This window comes from Chroicocephalus ridibundus, chromosome 12 (assembly GCF_963924245.1).
Source record: "Chroicocephalus ridibundus chromosome 12, bChrRid1.1, whole genome shotgun sequence".
Classification (NCBI taxonomy): domain Eukaryota; kingdom Metazoa; phylum Chordata; class Aves; order Charadriiformes; family Laridae; genus Chroicocephalus; species Chroicocephalus ridibundus.
In genome coordinates, this window is record NC_086295.1 from 10,900,511 (window position 1) to 10,921,831 (window position 21,321).

The 21,321-nt window shown below is 56.0% G+C and overlaps 1 protein-coding gene across 1 annotated transcript in view; it reads right to left on the minus strand.

Moving 5' to 3' along the window:
* Positions 1–19,129, minus strand: part of JPH2 (junctophilin 2) — a 34,246-nt gene extending 15,117 nt beyond the window's left edge. Inside the window, exons 1-2 of the mRNA XM_063350177.1 lie at positions 18,329–19,129; positions 9,247–10,030 (exon numbers count right to left, since the gene is read on the minus strand). Coding sequence (XP_063206247.1) covers positions 9,247–10,030; positions 18,329–18,707 — 1,163 coding nt within the window. The 5' untranslated portion in view covers positions 18,708–19,129. The remainder of the gene's footprint in view (positions 1–9,246; positions 10,031–18,328) is intronic.
* Positions 19,130–21,321: the final 2,192 nt, after the last annotated feature.

Consider the following 21,321-nt stretch of genomic DNA (forward strand, 5'->3'; position numbering starts at 1 on the left):
TCAGATGCCAGCCGGCAGCTGCCTGGAGCCAGCTCTAAATGGAGTGGTGCAAGCCAGAACCTGCTGGCTCAAAGGGCTGCCGGCCACTGGTCCGGCACCATGACCCAGTGGCCACTGCACTGGCCCCAGGCAGGGAGGACAGGCAGCTCCTTGCCCTGTCAGAGCCCATCCTGCCAGCACAGCCAGGCTGGGAGGAGCTCATGAGAGCATCCACAGAGGTATCTTTGGGCGAAAAAAAGGGGGATTTGCAGCTGACCCCTGGACTCCCTCCTCCTCCCCTGGTTGTCAGGCCTGCTCTCCTCCATGCTGCCCTGCGTGCAGATCAAGCAGAGCCCGCAGGAAAGAGACTCCGAAAGCAGCACCGCTTTGGGACTATGCACAAATGCCACCGCTTTATTCCAGCTTCCACCACACCATGACCAAAGAGGCTCAACTAATGCTCTGGGGAGCCTTATTTAATTAGCCACCACAGCAAGATCAAAGCAGCCGGGTTATTCCACTGATGAGTCCATCAGAATTTCTCTACAGCACATACGCAATCAGGGTGTTCCAGCCTTTTGTCCCCTGCACGTTCCTGCCTCCCTGCCTGTACCTGCACTGAGCAGGCAGGGGCTGCTCCCTGCCCTCTCCAGGGGAATGAACTCCCGCTTCCAAGAAAACACCAGGGCCGCAGCAGTCATTTGTTTCGAGGGAGCCCAGCCTGACCCAGGAGCTCCAGACCCAAGCTCTGCCAAATGGACAGAGTTCACAATCCGAGCGTGTTTTAACTGACTGCCAGCCCCACCAGCATTAAAATGGGTCAGAAAGTACGTGTTTTCTCTCCAAGACTGTTGTTTTTTTTCAACCAAAAATTTTATCAACTTCTGACTTGAATGTTTTTCAGATTTCAGCAATCGAAACTGAAAGAGTGAGGAGCTGCAGTATCTGTTTTGTGATAGGTTTTTTTTTTTCCCCAGACAAAATGAAAGCAGGCAGATTTCTTTAAATACTGCATTTGGTCAGAAGCCCAATTATTCATCAAAGCTTGCAGCAGGAGCCTTTTTCTCCCAGCCCTCTCGGTCTCTTGAGTTGACATTCACAAATCTGAGGTCCAGAAGAAACAAGAGAGGGAGAAGGGAACTGCGAGGGCTGCCAGCCCGCTGCCGGTTGCAGCACCCATGTCCCCCGTGTCTGCACCCAAGGCTGCTAAGGGCACCCAGGCGATGGGACACCAGGTCCCTCCCAGCACTCGCTGAAGGCTCAGCAGGCCTCGTAGGAGCAAAACGACAAAGCCTTGGACTCAGAAAGCCAATGAGCTCTGTCTCGGCACCGGGGTAAGCTGAAAAAAAATGCACCTCCTCCAGAAGGAGGGAGGGTTTCTGTATCTCAGGCTTTATATTTCAATTGGACGTTCTACTTAAATATTTTCTAGTTTTCAAGATAAGCCTATTTCACATTCCACTGAAATGACGATAACCTCTGAGCAAAGCCTGATGGAATCAGATGATTTTAAAGCCCGGCTGCCTGCTGGCTGATTTCAAGCATTTGGACGGGAGTCAAAACCTTCCTGCTCCACGCGGCAGCAGATCAATTGAGCGAGAAGCTACTATTTTCCACAGTCATTTTGCAGATTAAAGTTGCACTTCATTTTTCCCTTTCTGTGTCTGTAAGCTGTTGAGATAAGGATTTCCCTCAAGGTCAGACTGAACAGCCCATTAATTCCACTTTCCCTGCCTGGCCAGCTATCTGAGCCATACCCATCGCTGCGACTGATGTCCTGCCGTCCCAACTCTGCTCCTCTCGAGGAGATCCCTGCAAGGCACATCCCTGCTGGCTTCAACCCCAAAGACCCAGGAAGCCCTGGAGAAAGCAGTCTGCTGCCCAAGAGATGCTTTCTCCTTGGAGTTACTGAAAGTGCACGCTCCCTCTTACCCTAATAGGGCATGAAAGTGCCTAAGAAAATTCATGCAAGGCGGGTGGAAAACAGCTAAAGCCGTGCGCACCCTCCTCTGGAGTCAAAAACGCATCTCAGCCTAACAAGCACGGGGGGCCAAAAATGCGTTAGTGCTGGAGCCGCGGCCAGTCTGGGCTGGGGATGAGGCTGTTCCGGGAAAAGGAACGGGGTGACGGCATCACACCGTCACTCATTCCACAGCACCCAACCCCTCCAGCCCGCAGAGCCCCACACATGGGGGGACACATCATGGGGGTCGTGTAGCCGGGGCAGGTGTCTGATCCTGGCAATGGACCCCAACCCTGTGGCTCGCTGTCCCCATGGAGGCACGGGGGCAGGAACGGAGAGGGGCTCACCTGAACCCTGCCGTCGGTCGCTGCCTGGCTCCAGCAGCCGCGACAGCAAGGCTGAGCGAGAAGGAGGGGTGAGCCCAAGGGCCCTTTGGGGTTGGATGAGGTTTGAAACAGGCAATACTCCTCCAGAGCTGGAGACTGCTGCTCTGGGGCAGCAAAACCGCTAAAACACAGCCCAACCATGCCCAAACCAGCCCCGCTCGGTCCAGATCATGAGGCTGTAAAGACCAAGCCCTGGCTCTGGGATAGGAGCTGGGTATCTCCATCTCCACGGTGCGAGTGACAAAGTCCCTGAGCTTCCAATCCAGGGTGCAGGGAGGCTCGGGTGGAAGTATTCCTCCTAACCAAACCATGCGCGGTGACAACACAGCGCCATGGCACAAGGCACCTGGGGGCTTTCTTGCTTCAAGAGCTTTGAGGGAAACCCAAGCTGAAGTGGTCCTGGCCGTGGTGGCACAGGCCAGGCAGGTTTCCCCTCGCTGTCCCCACGAATGGTTATCCTGGACACTGACCTCAATTTGTGCTGATAAACCACGCGGAGGAGATCATGCCTGCTCAGGAGCCACGGGGTGAAAAGGTCTTTATTGGCCTGGTTTCACAGGAAGGAGTGAGCGCTGCCAGCACTAGTGATGCACAGAAAAGAGGAGAGTCCCAGCCCCGGGCTTTGGTTGGTGTGGAAACAGATGCCAGCGACTGGGTTTCTATCAACCAAGAGTGAATTAAACAAGATTATCCATTTTATAAACACACTGAGCTCCTTAAGAAACATCTTTGCTGGGAGAGCAGGACCAAGGAGCATCCCCTCACTGCTGTGTCCTGGCATCCGTGTCCTGGCACCCAGCTGTGGCAGGATCCATGGGGCTGCCCACGCGCGTGCTGGCTCTCTCCGCGCCCTGCCTGTGGAAGCGGGGAGATGCTCATTCGCAGTATGGGGGCTGCAGAGCAGTCTGAATACCTGGCCATCAAGGACCTGTCCTCTGCCCCCCTCCTCGACCACCTCCAGGCATGGCTGCACCTTGCTCAGCATGAGCCTCCCCTTGCACCCTGCGGGGAGTCTGGGGGGGATTTTAATGAATCCAGGGCAGTTCTGTCCCCCCCCCGCCCCCTCACCTGCACCCACCTATCTTTTAAGCCTCCTGAGAGGTCAGCCTGTGGCATCTTCAGTGTCCGATGGTACAGCTACAGAAATGCTGCTCCCAACTCCCATGTTTCTCCCTGGCAGCTCCTGCTCAGAGGCGAATTGCAGCCAATATCCCACCTCTTGCTGCCTCCTCGTTACACACCCACCCATCACCCGCTGTGTGCAGACCTGGAGCAACGAGACTGTGAAGCTGGGACAGCAGAGGAGGATGCGCTGCTCTCCCGGGAGGGGAGCCTGCCCGGGGGACTGCCTTGATCCACCGCTGCTGCCTGCTCTCACGGGGTGGCCAGGAGCATCCTGTCCTCCGGCCTCAGACCTAAAGGTCTGGGAACGCTCTGGTCTCCTGATGTGTCTAACGCCTGTGCTTTTGGCTAAAAGCCTGAGGAAAGCAGAAAGCAAAGGATATTTAAAAAGAAAGATAAAAATCCTAAAACTCTTTCAGAGCAAAGCCTGAGTCTGATTTGACAGACCTGAAAATCCCAGGTCCGAACTCTCTGCCCTTGGGGGAGCCAAGCTGTGCCATCAGCCCCAGGAGGCCACCGTGGCCATGGGGCCTGCCCAGCTGTGCCCTGGCCGCACGCCACGCCTCACCGAAGGAGTGCATCGGGAAGACATCGCTTCGGTTGCCCACCTTCCCAGCCAGCAGCATAAACCCCCGGGAGGAGGGAGGGAAGGAGGGAGGGCAGGGCAGCTCGCTGGGGCAGCGCCGTGCCAAATAAAGCACGTTACCGGTGTAAGCGTGCGGCCGAGCTCCATCGGCGTGGGCTGCCGCCGGCCGCGGCGCTCAGCTGTCGCGCTGGGGCAGCGCTGATAGAGCCCTGCTCTGCCTGCCCTTATTTAGTCAGGAGGCTCTGCTGACTCCAGCGATTTCAGGACGTCATTTGCACCACACACCCGCGTTCCCCGAGGAGACGCTGGCTGCCGCCCGGCCACGCAGGCTGGGAACGCTGAGCTCAGGGAGACAGCAGCCGGGCAGGGGAGGCTCGGAAAGCGATACGGGAGCCGTCAAGCACTCCTGTTATTTGAAGGGGGAGCTAAGACGTGCCCCCAAGACACGGGTACAGACAGAAGAACAACTTAGCCTTCAAAACCAGGCAACAGTGCACACTATGAAGGGTGCCCAGGTGTCGCTGCCAGGGAAGCCACACCGATGTGATTTCTGACGCCAAGCGCTCACCGCAGCTCTGCGAGGCTTTAACAGCCCGAGCTCACCCTGATGATAAACCCTACTTCAACAAGAATTAATGCCTAGCATTTCAGAATGCAGTTTAGAAACTCTTATGGATACCTATCCGAGCAGCAGTATTGCGGAACCCCTACAGATATAACATTAAAAAGAAAAATAAATCCAAAATGTATTCATTTTTAGTTGTACTCTCCAAACATAAAACACCCGGCTGCTCAGAGGCTTCAGGGACAGTGATAAGCACAGCAGCAATTATTGCCCCTTGTGCTCCTATTGATTCAAGACCACCTGGCAGATGTGTCTGAGGTGTCGCTAACAGCCCATCAGCGTGGCCAGACCCGTGCCTTGCAGGACACATGGCCAAGTCCCTCCATTGATTTTTGTCCAAGTCACTGGGAAGCCCAACCGTGTGCAGAAACAGACCACAGCAGACGCTGTTGCACTGGAACGGAGATGGGATTTGCAGTATTTACGCTCATTTTGTCCCCTGAAAGCACCAGTGAGAAGGAAATCCCCCCCACGAGCTGCCCAGCTACTGAGCGCACAGCTTCCAAAAAAATCAAAGGTTTCCCCCGCAGCCGGTCCTGCCCTTCCTCTCGCTTTTTATTTTATTTTATTCTACTCTGAAGAGATGAAAGCTGACCGCTTCCACGCTCCTCCTCCCTGCTTTCAGCAGGACCGCCCTATCTATGTGAAGGGCAAGCATATATGGCACAGGCAGCACCCCTGGGTGTTGCTGCTCCCCGAGCACCCAGGGATGCAGAGCACCCACCCACATGCCCGGAAGACTCCAAGGCAGCCGTTACGCACCTCGGGATGGCTTTTAACTCACTCGCTTATGGCTTGGTGGTGGCTGTCCCCTCCTCGCAAGGGCAGGGGACAGACCTGCTGGCTGTCCTTGAGCCCGCTTCTCTACTTAAGCACCAGGGAGATGATGTCCTGGCTGCGATCCCAGGACCTCACTGCCTTTCCCACCCACCCCAACATTTTTTTGAAGGAGCCCCCAGACGGGCCAGAGGGTGGGAAAGCGGAAGGATGGAGGGATGCAGCGGGTGCCTTCGTGTGGCACTGCGGGAACGGCTGTGTTCCAGCTCTGATGGGAGTCCCGTGGGATCACAGCAAGGCAAGTCCCAGGGCACCAGCAGTACGGGGCACAGCTAACGAACATCATACGGTGTACGTTAACCCCCGTGTCCATCTGCGGTTACCCCCGGCAGGAGTAAAGTCACCTCCACTGGCTGCCGCAGAGGCTGTACTTCAGGATGACTTTTCTCCTGAGTGACGGCACTCTGGGCAAGGATTCACTGTACTTGAACTTCCATGAGCTCCATCCTATTAGCTGATCCCCAGCGCTGCTGCAAGACGTGCCCTGGGTCTCTGCCTGACCTCTGAGCAGCACTGAGGGGCTTTGCCCGGGGCGAGGGGACGGCTGGCTGAGCTGTGATGGGCTGTTCAGGACAGTGTGACCCCATGCCAAATGATTCTCCCTGAAATAATGGGGAAAAAAAAGAAAAAAATCACTGTTCGCTCAGCCAGTGGTGAGTCAATGCCAGCTCTGTCCTCAGTCTCTTGCACAACGGGGAAAGCAGCTGGATTCCTGACCTGGGAGGATTTGGGAGGGAGCTGAGGGGGCCAGGGCAGCGGTGTGGGGCAGGACAGGCAGCAGGGCAGGCAATAGCTGGCACTGCTGGCAGCGCCAGCTGGAACGCCTGAACCGGGCAGGCAGGCAGGGCTGGAGCTGCAAAGCAGCCGGCACCTCAGACGCCCTCGGAGCAGCGTGCGGGATGAGGAAGGTTTGCTGACCGCAGCTTACCATTGTCCCCAAACGCCACCGCTCTCCCACCCGTCTCGGCAGGGCAGGTGACAGGCAGGACACCCACCGGCACCGCCGCGCTGCCGGCAGCCTCCTGCCCGCGCACCCCCGGAGCTCCAGCACGTGCCTGGGATTCCTGCGGTGCAACTGGCCGAGGCAGCTTGCAGCGCCTGGGCTTGTTTTCCTCAGGATTTCTATCCCCAAAGAGCCTTTTATGGTGCAAGAGAGTGAAATCTGGACTTCTCCTGACATTTTGCCCCCAGGCAGCGGAAGGCTGGATGTGACGGTGGTTTAGCTCTGTGAGGGGCTGCCCCAAGTGCCAGAAGGAAATGAAACTTAAACATCCATAAACAACAGTGTAGGTATGCGGAGGTACTCAGGCATCCGCACAGTCCGGCCCCTGTGTCCTGCTAATTAGTTCCTAGCAATAATCTTACATACAGATATGTCACATCTTTCCCCCCAAAAGACATTTCTTTGGGGTAAGGTACACGCTGCCATCCGAAAATAAATACAAACGCTCCCTCCAGAAAACTCCACCTTGCAGTTACGACAACGCTAATGATAGTACAGCCCTTTTATAAACCAAAATAAGCGATTTTCACAATCTGTCTGGAATGACTCTCTGTCCTGGGTGTGGAAACTGAGGCAAGGTTCAAGGCCAAAGAGAAAGTTGGTGGCACAGCTGGGATTTAACCTAAGGACCCTCCGGTGGCAAAATTATCTGTATTTACTCTCAAGCCCCAAGCTGAGCTGAAAGGAGGAGGAAGGAGAGCGTGAGTCAGATTTTCAAAAGGCAGCAGGTAGAGAGAGTGGCTCTGCCTAGAGCAACACAGGCCAGGAATAAACACTGATGGAAACGGTGAGTTATAGTTTACAGGACGGAGGAGCCCGAATTCTCCTCCGTGCAGCGGGTCCAGCTCAGCTGCCGGCAGCGCCGTGGGGATGGGGCCAGGGCACCGCAGCATCCTCCTCCTCCCCTGCCGCAACGGCCGCCCCACCACGGGGTCTGCGAGGGGAGGACTCCCCGGAGGAAACCGGCTTTAACATCTTATTTCCTCCAGCTCCGAGGTTTCCTTAATAGGAAATTATTCCCCGGCTGCGCTGGGGAGGGATGCAGTCTCCCGTCAGGGCAGCGGGCGCATTCCAGCCCCTGATGGAAAACACTGCGGAGCCGCTTTTGATCCAACGTGTAAATAGTGTATAATAAAAAGAGGCTTGTGTAAACCGGCCGAGCTCTCGGGGAACAGCTTTTGCAGCTCCAGTCCCCTTCTTTACGGCCGCCCAGCGCTGCGGCCGCACGCTTTGCCTGGGCTTAGTGAAGCCGGTGTCAGGCTGAGCCTGCCCTGCCAGAGGCTCCGGCGGGCCCCATGCCACCCCAGCCCGTTATTTTTATCCCAGCTGGCCCTGCACGGCATTTCGCTTGCAATCCCGCCAGTTTTCTCCATCGGTCTCCAAGGCAACTGGGTTTTGCTAAAAAAACAATTGCACTCCCGACAAAACTTTGGAGCAGAAACAGCCGCTGGGAGAGTAAAGCCGAGGTTTCTCGGAAGGGGAGGGATGGGGTCTGGGAACAGGCGCCCTCCCCGCTGCCGTGACTTCCCATCTCTGCTTGGTAATGAAGTAACTTTCATAATTAAACCGCACTAAAAAGGAGCAAGGCAGGACAGCCCTGGAGCCCCAGCCACTGCCCAGCAGCTGAGCAAAGCCCGTGCGGGGCGAGGTTTCAACGGAGAGGCAAGGTGAAACCTCGAGGTCTCTCACAACCGTGTTTTCCCCAAAGAAGAGGAGAGGAGCGAAGGCTCCAACCCTGCCTGACAATCTCTGGTCTCTGCCAAGCCAGTTCCAAGGTTGGCAGGAACACTGTGGGAGGAGGAGCGCGCTGCCGGCACAGCGCGGGTGCAGGCAGGGACACGAGCAGAACTTTTTCCCTTGCCCTTCCTGGTCCCACTCCGGGACCCGGCCAGGACAGAACTGGGAGGACAAAAGGGGGCAAACCCAGCTGAGCCCTCCCCAGTTCCTCCTTTCCTAGCATCCTAAAGCACTGCGGGCTGCAGGCTGTGGCTGTGTGCCGTGGGATCGGGCTCAGCCGTCCAGCGTGGGCTCAGCTGCTTGCCCTGGCTCCAGCTGCTGGCACAAACGGTCACTCAAAACCTGGCCGAGGACAGCTGGGTCCTGGGGTGCAGATGGGGCTCCCCAAGGCAGCCCCCTCCTCGGTTTGGTACCCGCTGTCGGTTCTGCCTCCCAGTCCGCAGCATCCCAGCACAGCACATCCCATTACAGTGAGCCGCTAAAATTAAGCGACGGCCCTAATGCATCCCATAAACTCCCTACAGAGCTACACTGGGGTCTCCAGGGTTGAGCCATACTCTGCTGCAGACCTGATTCATCTGGGACATGCGCCCCTGGCTGCTCACAAGCTTCTTGGATTTACCATAGCCAAATCCGACTATTTCTCAGGACATCCAGCAGCCTGGCACGGCACCAGGGTGATCCGCATCCCACTGGCTCATGCTCCCCATCCTGCTGAGCACCTGGGATGGAGCCAGTCCCTGCTCCCCCCTGGGTCAGGGCTGCAGGGAGGCAGGAGAGCGGGCAAGAAAGAGGACGGGTCCTGAACAATCCCAGGCTTCCACGAGGGCCCTCAGCCTCACATCACCAGCATTTAGTACAAAGAATTAGATAGAAACTGCGAGAAGCCACGTTTAACCCCACTACTGGCACACGGCGAGGAGGCCCGCAAAACGGCTTCCGCGGGACACGTAGGATGGGGACCACCACCATCATGGGGACCTGCGCATTGGAGCCCTGAGCGCCTACCTGGATGCCGCGATCTCTGACTTCTGCCGGGCGATGGCCGCAGCCCTCTGAGCCCCCTCCACGCTCCTGTCCACCTTCTGACGGATCTTGGCGCTCTTGAGGGGTATCACGCGCTTCTTCATGCCCTTGACGAGGACGTTGTGGCGATACTTGCCCTCCTCCTTCTTGCCGTCGGGCAGCGTGGTGCAGCCGTAGCCATGCCGCAGGTTGTCCAGCCACTCGCCCTCATACTTCAGCCCGCTGGAGCGCTCGCTGACTCCAAAGCCGGCACGCTTGTCGTTCTTCCACTCGCCCATGTAGGTCTCCGTGGTGGTGGCGTCAATGTCGGACTCGAAGGGGGGGTACTCCTCGCCCTCAGCGCCCTCTCCCAGGCTGACAGTGGAGGTGGCGTCGCTGGCGGCCGAGCTGATCCCACTCTCACTCTTGAGGAAGCTGACGCGGCTCTTCTGGCTGGCCAGGGACGACTTGGACTCGGACTTCTTCAGCTTGCCCAGCAAGGAGCCCCTGCGGAAGAGCCCCCCCTTCTTGGGCTTGCCGGCCTCCACCTCCGCGTAGAGGCTGAGGGCGAAGCCCCCCCGGGTGATGGTGGGTGAGAGAGGCAGGCTCTCGGGGTTGGCGGCGGGGGAGTCCTGCTGGGGCAGGGTGCCGTTGCTGTGCTCGCTCCGCAGGGAGGAGAGGGAGGTGCGCAGCGGGGAGCGGACCACGGAGGCCATGCCGTAGGGCACGCTCTGCCGCACGCCGTAGCCATGCCGCATGCCGTTGGTGAACTGGCCCTGGTACGTGCCTGCGGGAGAGAAGAGGGAGGGGGTGAAAAGGCAGCTTGCCCCTGGGTGAGCCAGCAAAGGCAGGTGGGCTGCGGGGTAGCCCCAACTCTGTTACTGCTCACTCGCATGCAGAAGGATCCATCCCCAGGGAGCAGAGGGGACAAGCCCAAGAGCCACTGCTGGCTGGTGACAGCTCACTGGAAAGGGACTGAGGCGCCAGGGGACACTGGTGCAAACCCAAAGCCACTTAACAGACCGGGTCTGGATTTGCATCCGGAGCAGGGAGTGGGAGGCAGCCCCCTGGGGCTGGAGTTTGGGCTGTGTTGAGGGCGGCGGCAGCCCCAGCGGCATGTGAGCTGTGGTGGCACAGCTCTCCTTGGCTCGGTGACAGTCCCTTTCAGCCCATTCTGCAGTTTGTCACTCACAGGCTGCCAGGACTGGCTCTAGACCCCTGACACGGGTGCCTGGCCATAGCACAGGCTGCCCTGAACCTGCAGCTGCATCTGCTTGGCCCTGACATACAGCTTCAACACTTATAAATACTTAAAGGGTGGGTGTCAGGAGGATGGGGCCAGGCTCTTTTCAGTGGTGCCCGGGGACAGGACAAGAGGCAATGGGCACAAACTGGAACATAGGAAGTTCCACCTAAACATGAGGAGGAACTTCTTTACCCTGAGGGTGGCAGAGCACTGGAACAGGCTGCCCAGAGAGGTGGTGGAGTCTCCAACTCTGGAGACATTCAAAACCCGCCTGGACGTGTTCCTGTGTAACCTGCTCTAGGTGACCCTGCTGTGGCAGGGGGGTTGGACTAGATGATCTCCAGAGGTCCCTTCCAACCCTATGATTCTATGATTCTATGATTCTATGATTCTCCGTGGTCCCCAGACCAAGGCTTGTGTCACACTGCACGAAGCAAGAGATGGGTAAAAAAAGGGAGAAGAGGAGCGGAGCAGCTCCGTGTGGGGTTCCTCCAGCTCTACCCCAAAACCCACCACCCTACCACGCTCCTCCAGACCACCCGGTGTCACACGATGATGGGGGACACAGGGTGGACTGTGCTCACTATGGCAGGGCTGCACCCTGGGTACAAGACCCTGCTAAGAGCCATCAGGACCTTGGCAGTGACACCTTGAAGGACTAGGAAAAGCAAGTTGCTCCTCTCCAGACCCCTTCCAGGTCTGCACCTTCACAGGCTCCAGAAGAGTGAACTGGAGACCACTGCTCTGATTTTTCTCACCGTGATGTCAAGAGACTTAAAGTAATAGCATCAAAGCCCCCTGCAAGAAGCGGTCCTAGGAAAGGTGGGAGGGCTGGTGGGGCAGCCTGTGCCTACAGCACCCACACTCACATGCACAGCATGGAGGGCTGCGAGGGTCAGCGCATCCCCGCTGAGCCGGGTCTGGTGGGATGGGACGGGATGGATAAGCCATCTCCCCAGCCCAGCTCTCCCTCCTCTGCAGATATAGTTGCCTCAGAAACCAGCAAACCACCCAAAACAAAAGCAGCATTCAGCTCTGCTCCTGGCATCACAGGACCTGGAATGGGCCATCTCATCCCAAACCAGCACCCCGCGGGGCAGAGGCCGCCAGCAGCCCCCATCCCGGGGCACAGGCAGAGGGTGCTGGGGGAGCACGAACGCCCTGGGAAAGGCCACCCCACTCCTTTACCCTCCCAGCTGCTGCTTCATGCAAGCGACAGGCCAGCCATGCTGGGGACATTATCTTGGGCATCTCTCCTAAACCTGGTTTTCGTTAAGCAGTGACCTACAAGGAGGGACCAAGTTTTGGGAGAACAAGCACTCCCAGGGGCCTGGGCAGACTCAGCAGGGCCAGGCTGAAGCAGAAGGGGGTGACCTGTCTTCAAGGCATTCGTCTACCCCTCTCAGTCGCTGTCACTGAGACCAGGGATGACCCTGCTCCCCAGGGAACAAATCCAGTTCCTTCTTTGGCAATTGTGGGAGTGCATATTTTACAGTCTCCCAGGCCACTTCTGCAGCATAATCTCTCCTCTCAAGCTTCAGGTTTCGTTGAAATCCTCTTTGGACCCGCCTGTGGGGTGTTAACTTACAGCGCCGGGGGCCAGGGAAGACAAGAAGTGCCCGAGCGGGCAGCAGCTGCTGCCCTGGGGTGAGCTGCCCCCCGCCAGCCCCTGCCCACCCCGCGGCACATGGGATTTCGGGCTCCCTGCAGCAGTTGGCTTCCCCTACCAAAAAAAAAATTAGGGTTTAGGTAGCGCAGAGCATCTGCGGTCTGAGGCCAGGCACGAGGAGCACTCTGCCAGGGCATGGGGACGTTGCCTAGTTGCTTGGCAGAAGCTCTGTTAGGAAAAATAAGGGGGGCAGCACGGGTTAGGGGTCTGGGCATGAGCTGGGGACCAAGGACCATCGTTGGAGATGTCCAGGCATCTGGGTGAGCTCTTCACCCTGCCGTGCTCCCAAATCCCTCTCCGTAAAACGATGATGAGTCTTCCTCGCACAAAATGAAGTCACGGAGACTCCTGTAGTGCCCCCACATCCCTCCCCACCAAAAGCCGGTGCTCCATCCCCGCTTGCCCAGCCAGCGAGCAGGGCCGACACACGATTGGGGTGACATTGGAGACCTCCTAGGATGGGACAACCTTGCACATAGCAGGCTGCAGCTGATACTGCTGCCGTGTTAACCCCCTGGGAGAGGAACTCTGGAAAAGTCCCTCAGGTTCAGGGGGGCTCAGCTGCTCCTCGGGGGACGGGTCAGAGCAGCCACTACCCTCCAGCAAGTCCCCAGCCCCCTCTGTCCCCCCCGGAGCAGCACCAGGGCCACCTGGATGGGAAAAGCCATGTGTCACAGTGGGTCTTCAGGGAGCAGATATTGGGGTCTCTCAGGGGCGCGTGTGTCCACACTCAACGCGAGGTGCCACACCAGCTCTTCAGGCTGGTCTCAGCTGCCTGATTTCAGCCCGTATGGCACAAGCAGCATCATCCCCCCCGGCGCACGGTGTGACTGAACCTGCCAACCACATCTGGCTTAACGGAGGGCACCGACACACGGCGCTGCCCAACGACTGCAGGGCGAGCGGGCACTGCCGTGTCCCCACCGTGCCACCATTCAGCGCCCGGCCGAGGCTCCGTGCCAGCGCAGAGCCATGAACCGCCTCTGGAGCGGAGCCAGTGGCTGCTGAGAGCGGCTGGAGGCGCCGGCGGCCGTGCGTCGGGGCACGTGAGGTTTGAGCAGAGCCAAGCCCTGGCTCACCAGCACGTCCCAGTGCGGCCAGTGCAAGAGAGAAAAGGGGCTGCGCAATCCCCTTCTGCATCACCAGCAGGGCTGCACGTCCCTGAGCCGCCACTACCCCCCAAATATCACAGCAGCATGGCCAAGGGGGGCAGGTAGGACAGCCACGCGCTCACACGCGTCTGAGGTTCTGGAAAAAATAACTAAAAAAGCAGCGGATGTGGAAAAAAAAAATTAATCTATTTAGGATGAAAAAGGAAGAGCCTCGCTTCCCTGCCTCCCCAGCCCTCCCTGATTTACCAGGGCGGTGGGACAGGGCCACGTAACCCCAGCAGGTGCAATTATTGGGGGACAGGACCCCAATAATCCTTCAATGCCACATTTTTTCATTTCATAATGACAAAAAACACTGTTTCCCCTGCGACCCACAGGTGCACGGTTCATCACCTCTGCCCATCCCCGACCAAAGCTGGGGGGTGGCCCTGCCTGGGTGCCGTCATAGGATGGGAAGGATTAAATTGCGAGAGTGATAAAAGTGTTAACCCTGCAGCCTTCACCTCCAAACACGCCCCCGGGGTGGCAGCACCCTGCATTTCGTCGGGCAGCAGGACAGGACTGTGCCCGGCCGCATCGAAGGCAAAAGCTTCAGCTCCTGGTGCACACCCAGCCCGGCCGCCAGAGCCCGCGTCAGCAGCGTCACAGCTCCCCTTCCCAGCCCGCCTCTGAGCTCTAGTATAATTAGCGATGAATGTAAATACAAACAACCAGGTAAATAAAGCAAACAACTCGAATCGTATCACTGCCCTACGATCCTCCACTGTCACCCAGATACTGTGGTGACAGACGTGTTAGAACTCAGTGTAAAAGGCTGGGGATGCTAAATCAGTGCACAGAACCACTGGCTAGCCGAAACCTAGTGTTTCTTTTTGCTGCCAACAGTATTACCTGATGGTTTCTGTTGGAAAAGAAAGCGGGGGGGGAAACCCCATAACAAAAGACAAAAAGAGAGGGGGGAAAAAAAACACCATCGCAGCGTTAATTCATGGGTCAAATTCAGTCATGCAGGAGCTTTGCTACAGAGGCAGCAGACACAAGCCAGCACCATCTCGGCTCTCCCAGAGCCCATTCCTGCTTCTCCAGCTGCAGTCCCGGAGCATGGATGGATGCTGCTCCTTCTGCCCCAGCCCAGGCCCCTTCCCACCATGTTTTCCTGCCCCGGGCATCCGAGGAGCCGGCATTGCTGCACATCACCCCATTTCATCTCTCCCGCTAAAGCACACTTCTGCATTTCTGTTCCCCTTTCTCGTGGTCTGATGATCACCGAATGGTGTAATTGTCTCCGCATGCAGTTAATTGACATCACTGGTTTTTCTCTTAGCGCCCTAGAGACCAAATTGCAGCGTCAAAAATAAGTTGGCTTCAGGCTGCTTCTATTACAAGTGAGGTTTTTTCCCCCCTCATATAGATATATTAAGTTATTTGTACAGCAAAGCCTAGCTTTGGGCCAGCTCCTGGATACACACTATGATTCTGCATTAGCAGTGAGATTATTTTTTTTTTGCAGTAAGACTTGACCGGGTCAAGCACTTGGAGTCAAAAGCACAAAAGTACCAAAAAAAATGCGGCTTTTCCTATAGTGGAGACAAAGTGTACAGGTGGAATCCAAATAACTGGGTATTTACTCATAGCTTAGGTTGCAAAACCATGAGTTCCTTCACGCTGTGCCTTCCACAGCCCCAGTTGTCATCTGCTTTAGCGCATCCTGCCCCGATATTGCCCCGATGTTGAAGGAGGTGATTCTGCCCCTCTACTCTGCTCTGGTGAGACCCCACCTGGAGTACCGCCTCCAGCTCTGGAGTCCTCAGCACAAGGACATGGACCCGTTGGAATGGGTCCAGCGGAGGGCCATGAAGATGATCCGAGGGCTGGAGCACCTCTGCTATGAGGAGAGGCTGAGAGAGTTGGGGTTGTTCAGCCTGGAGAAGAGAAGGCTCCGGGGAGACCTTATAGCAGCCGTCCAGTGCTTAAAGGGGGTCTACAGGAAGGATGGGGAGGGACACTTTGTCAGGGAGTGGAGTGATAGGACACGGGGTAACAGTTTCACACTGAAGGAGGGTAGATTTAGATTGGATATTAGGAAGAAATTCTTTCCCTTGAGGGTGGTGAGGCACTGGAACAGGTTGCCCAGGGAAGCTGTCAATGCCCCATCCCTGGAGGTGTTCAAGGCCAGGCTGGATGAGGCTTTGAGCAACCTGGTCTGGTGGGGGGTGTCCCTGCCCAGGGCAGGGGGGTTGGAACTAAGTGATCTTTAAGGTCCCTTCCAACCCGAACCATTCTGTGATTCTGTGATAAAGGGCTCTGAGCTCTTTGCTGGTGACAGCAGCAGACACACACGCGTATATTTAGCTTGGATACCCAAGGAAATATATCATAGCGTTACTGCCTCTGCCCGGCCACACCAGCAGCTCTGAACCCTTCGGCTGATTTCAATCAACACTGCAGAAGGCAAGCTATTTAAGCCACCAGTCTCCTAAAGTTTTCACAGAAATGGACACTTGGTAGCCGAGAGAAAAAGCAAACCACCCACGCAGTGCCTGGGCTAAACCATACCACGAGTCCGCTTCTTATTAGACACTAAAAATCTATACATGATTTCCAAAAGCTTCACTGCAGATTTGGGCTTTATTTAGCCACCAACCTCAGACAGCCACAAGATAAAATATCCTTACAGGGTTGTCTGTCATTGGTAAGCGTATTTTAAAGTTTTTATGTGTGTGGGCATATATCTATATAAAATATAGACATAAAAAGTTGATTTTAAGTTTATTTTAAAACATTAGAATCAGCTCCATCCCCCTGAAATCCACAGGCAGCCCAACCGTGACCTTAAGCTTCTAACGACCTGGCAAGAGCCGCGCGTTCCCAGAGCCCTCCTTCCTCGCGTGGCTGGCTTCCAGGGGGCTTGGGAATCACGTCCCCTACTTGAGGGATGGCAGATTTCCAAAGCCTTTCCAGATGTTTATCTTGGCAACCTCAAATTGAAATATTAACAGGTCCAGTTAGCAGCCCAGTCATGTCTGGATCTTGCAGATGGTGACTGCGTACAGGTGAGGAGACAAAATGGGACAGGGTCCTGCAAGTCCTACAAATGTGATGCTGGCGATTCCCACCTTGGCTTTGGATGCAGCTTTCTACGTGTCCCCGTACCACCAGAGAAGCCGACGTGTTGAATGAACTGCTTGGATGCGATGGCCCAACGCAAGGAGGGAGCTGGGCACCAGCCCCATGAGCCGGGTCTGGCGGGATCTCGGGGGGCTGGGCTCAGTTCAGCACGGCCCAGGTGGCTTTGGCAGGGCACATCTTCATGGGTCAGGGACAAACTGCCAGCCTCGGGCAGCACCGGGGATCACGCAGACGGCACATTCTTGGGCGCAGCACAACACCCCGGGGAGCGCAATGCTGACAGAAGCAATAGATGATATATCTTACAGGAGAAAATCTTGACTCATCTTTCCCCCTCTTCTGTCCCAAAATCTAATCAAATTCAAACTCCTACAGCAAATTTTGCCTCTCCAAATTCTCTCTCCACAACATTAACTTGAACTTCAGTAGCCCTGCACCCTTAGAAGATGATGCATTTTAGGAAGCAGCGAGGAAGCGGCCATGGAAATTCATAGGAGACCTTGACATCTCCAGAATGAAAGTCCCAGCGGCAGCCGTTGCTGACGGTTAGCTGATCGCTGGTCGTTACTCATCAGAGCACACCTTACACATAACCTACACGTCTTACAGCCACGTGAGAAGGTTCCGCAATGCACAAGCACACACGTATGCGTCAGCCTGAACTCTCGCTGCCGCCCTGCAACCTGCACATCCCAGTGTTTAACCGTTCCGCGGCCACGGGGCAGAGGAGGGAGAAAATTAAAGGAGCTGGAAGGACGCATCAGTTCGTGTCTACACCGACAACCTCAAAGGGCACAAACAAAATCACTCAGCTTCCAAGACTATATGCCCAGGCTTAAAGTTAGCCATGTACCAAGGCAGCTCATTGATAAAGATATATATATATATATATACACAAAAGCATAACCCTGACAGCCAGTCTTGAATTAGTCCATTTTTCTAATCTCCGTAAATCCGATGCTTTTCATTCTGAAGATTTATATCATTACCATTATTTTTCTTTACAAACTAACTCCATTGCCTGTCCTAGATAAATATAGATGCAATTCTGATCCATATTTTGAAGGGTATTTCTTTCAAATCACGCTCTCTATTTAGCTATCCTAAATAGGGCAGCCTGGAACATTACAGTACTGAAGAGCTACAGAATTACTTGCACAGAGATTCTTGCGATGTTTCTAACTCCAAAATTGCCACTAATGCAAGAACACAATTAGATTGAGTATTTACAGAGCACAACAAATATCTGACTGCACGGTGCATTTCTGTACTAGCAGGGGTTGAGAGCTTCCAAGTAATTGAAGGGATTTATTTTAGGGAAAGGCGTGTGACTACGTATTTGAAACAGCTTAGATGAACTCAACCAAAACAGTTCGGGCAAAGCAGATGTCCAGGCAGCCTGTCAGAGGCACGCGAGCAGTGTTTAATGCATAGGCACAGCGTGCTACCATGCCGTGGGTGGCTTATATCCGACGCAAAAACATTCACAACCGGCTGCCCAGCGGGCGAGTGACCAGCTTGCTGCGGCCACACACCAGCGAGGAGCTTCTGGTTTGGTTCGGCGATGAACGGCAATAACCAGCCCCTGGGGAACCAGGAGTCACAGACTACACAAATCCAGTTGCTTGGTGTTAACTATTGATACGGACACTCGAGAGCGGCTCCCGAGGGAGGGATGGCAGGGAACACTCCGGCTGCTCCTCCCCTGTATCTGCAGACGGCGAGCCACACACGCTGCGCCCGGCAGTGGGCATCAGGGTGAAAACACAGGCATTTACGAGGCGGCTGTGCCCCAAGCCCTGCTTCTTGACTGAAGCACCCCAATGGCAGACAACTGCGCCCGTCTGGATCTCACCAGTAGGGACAGGTCACCCCTTCAGCAGGGACAACACGCAGCCTCTGCCGTCACCCTGCCAGAGTCCCCCTTACCTCCGTCAGCGTACGTCTCGGTGCCATAGCCATCCTGCAGGCCGTTATTCCAGGTACCTTCATACTTGGCTCCACTGCTCATGCTCTGCCTCGCGCCGTACCGTCCCTTAAAGCCATGGGTCCACTCGCCTCTGTAAACCCACCGTCCTTTGGTCTCGATTCCTAGGCCGTGCCTCTTGCCTTGGGACCAGTAGCCTTCGTAGGTGTTGCCACTGGGCCACGTGTATATGCCCACCACTTCGAAGCCGTAGTTCCAGGAGCCCGAGTACTCGCCCTGGCCCTTGGGGCCGGTGCAGATGCCATGCCCGTGGGCTTTGCCCCCTTCCCACCCGCCGCAATAGGCGCCTCCATCGTCAAAATCAAACCTGCCGCCGCTCATGGTACCCTCCGGTGCCCCCTCAGCCGGGCAGCTTTCCCAGGGGCGCAGCTCCGGGGCGGCTGCCGCATCCCCGAAGGGGCCGGGCTGGGCACCGGGACCGGCCGCCCCCGCCTCGCCTCGCCCGGCCGAGGGGCCGGGGAACGGCAGGAAGGCGAGATCGGAGGGAGGGGAAAGGGGCAGCCGAGCCGCCCCGCTACCTGCCCCGCCGCCGCGTCCCCGCCGCGGGCATGGGGCCCCCCCCGGGCGACCGAGCCCCGCTGCTGGGGAGCCGAGCCCAGCCCCGGGCGGAGGAAGGGGGTCCCCAGCCGGCCGCCGCCCGCCCCGTCCCGTCCCGTCCCGCTCCGCTCTCCTCCCCCGCCGGGAGAAAGGTCAGCGCTGCCCTAACAAGGCCATCGGATCCCAGGAGCTGCTCCCAAAAATAACCCCCCGGAGCCCGGCCTCCGCCTCGGGGCCCTTTTATGAAGGAGGGAAGAGGCACATCCCCCCCCCGCCCCCCCCCCCCCCCCCCCCGGGCAGGGATCCAGGCGGAGAAGAGGCTGGGAAAGTAAATGTCTGCTTAAAATAGAGCCTGGGAAGGGGCCGCGTCGCTCCCCCCACACCGCCCGCCCGCCCCAGCGCACCGGCAGAGGAGGGGGCCGTGCCCCGCTCCGCCCCGACGGACCCCGGGGGGCGCCCGGGGCAGGGAACCAACGCCTCAGGGGGCGTCTTCACGCAGGTTTGGTCGCACCGGTGGGGAAACGGGCAGAGTTAGAGCAAGGGGTAGAAGCACAGCCCTCGCCCAGGTTACAGCGTACATCTTACCCCGGCTGCTACTTTTAAAGTGAATATCCAGAGCTGCTTTAAGGTAGTGAAGAGGATCCACAGAGAATCATTCCCCCCTCTCCCAAAGAGCAACAAACTTACCAAAATCTCCTTCTGTTTAACAGCTGGCAGCATAATTTAGCCTGGAAAATAAAGATGAGACCCTATACTTGGGGCAGCTGCAGATGCGCAGAGCAGTGACAGCCCATGTCCTCTCTACCACCTGTATTTGATGATCAGGGATGAAACACCAGGGTTACAGGCTAATCCAAGCCTTCTCCCAGCCGCCCCTGCCCCATCTCCTAAAGACACTGTCACAGAAGGACCATGAAGAGATGACCTTCCCCTCCCTGACCACGAGCTGCTGAGAAGCTGCAAGGGCTGCGGGACGAGACCATGCCATCAGCAGGATGCGTTCTGCCCTTCCAGAGGGGCTCCCGAGGCCCACGCCGAGCTCTGGGGCAAAGCTGCCACAGGCAACAGCGAGTTCCAGACTCATGTAACACAGCTCTACAACTTGGACAACCTCCACATTGGTGTTTCTACAAACAAAAGGCATAGAAAAAAGCCATACAATATGTAACGGCAAGAAAAGCTAAGCATGTATATGCAGCACAAACTATACAATACCTGCAGGCACAGGTGAGAAGGATCAACTGCCCAATATAAAGCTAATTACAAAAGACTTCAGTCTTATTCAGCCACAAGAAGGAATGGGCGCTTCAGTCAGGGACTCCAACACAACAGAGGATTGCTGCTTGGCAGACCTACCCCTCTAATGCATTTAAAAAAAAAATTTAAAAAAGTCAGATTTTTAAATTGGCTCAAGTGGGATTTTTTTTTTTTTTAAAGCTAAGCTCTTCGACTACTCAGTCATGCTTTCAAGGTTCTCTCTGCACAATTAAGGGTTGGAAATCCACATTTTCTCAAAGCAAAACCAGAGGTTTTTGTTTTGTGGTTTCTGGGTAGACCAAAACATCCTAAAACACCCTGTAGTAGCAGAAGGGAAAGCGTTAAGGCAGCAGTCGCAGCTGCCCACGGTCTTGTATTTCATGGTGTTCCAGGATTTACCAGCCCAAATATGGTGTAACTGCCCTAAGAGGATGCCAAGTTCAGGACCATGTAATTATTTACTTAGCAACTCTTCCTAATCACATAGCACAGTTGTGAGCTGATAGTACACTTTGTCTAAATGTTAATAACTTATGCAGATGTTGGCATTTAAAGAGCCTTTGTTGACCGCTAACATACCACACAACGAGGCTTCAGAAAGTGCTAGCACTGTGCGCACACCAAGGCACCACCCAGAGCACGTCGTCTTTCTTCGTTTTGGCAGAAAAAGTCCCATTCTCCCCCAAAAGGCTGAGGCTCAGAGGAGCCGGCTGTGCCCGGCCAGCCCGCAGCTGGCCTGGGGGGGACCTCTAGTGGCCCTGCACTGCTCGCCTGCCTCCCCAGCCTGCACCAGTTCACATCTTCCTACTCTATTTTTTAACATTACCTCCTGGATTTCCATCCGCTTTCTGTAACACGGTACTGAGCACTTGACTCTGCAGTCCCTAACCCTGCAGGTACCGGTCTGCGGTGACTAGTGACAGAAATGGTAAAAAGCAGCACCGTACAGAAAGGTGTTCTCAGCCCCACAACGCTGCGGTGGCTGCTGCCTGCCAACATTTGGGAACAGGAAAGAATAAGTATTTGAGAAGTAAGGTCATTTTGCACTTTGAAGCTCAGCATTGCAGACAATAGTCACCAAACAATTGCCATGAATTCAGAATGCAGAAATACAACTACCTAAGAGCAGAGAAATGGGAGG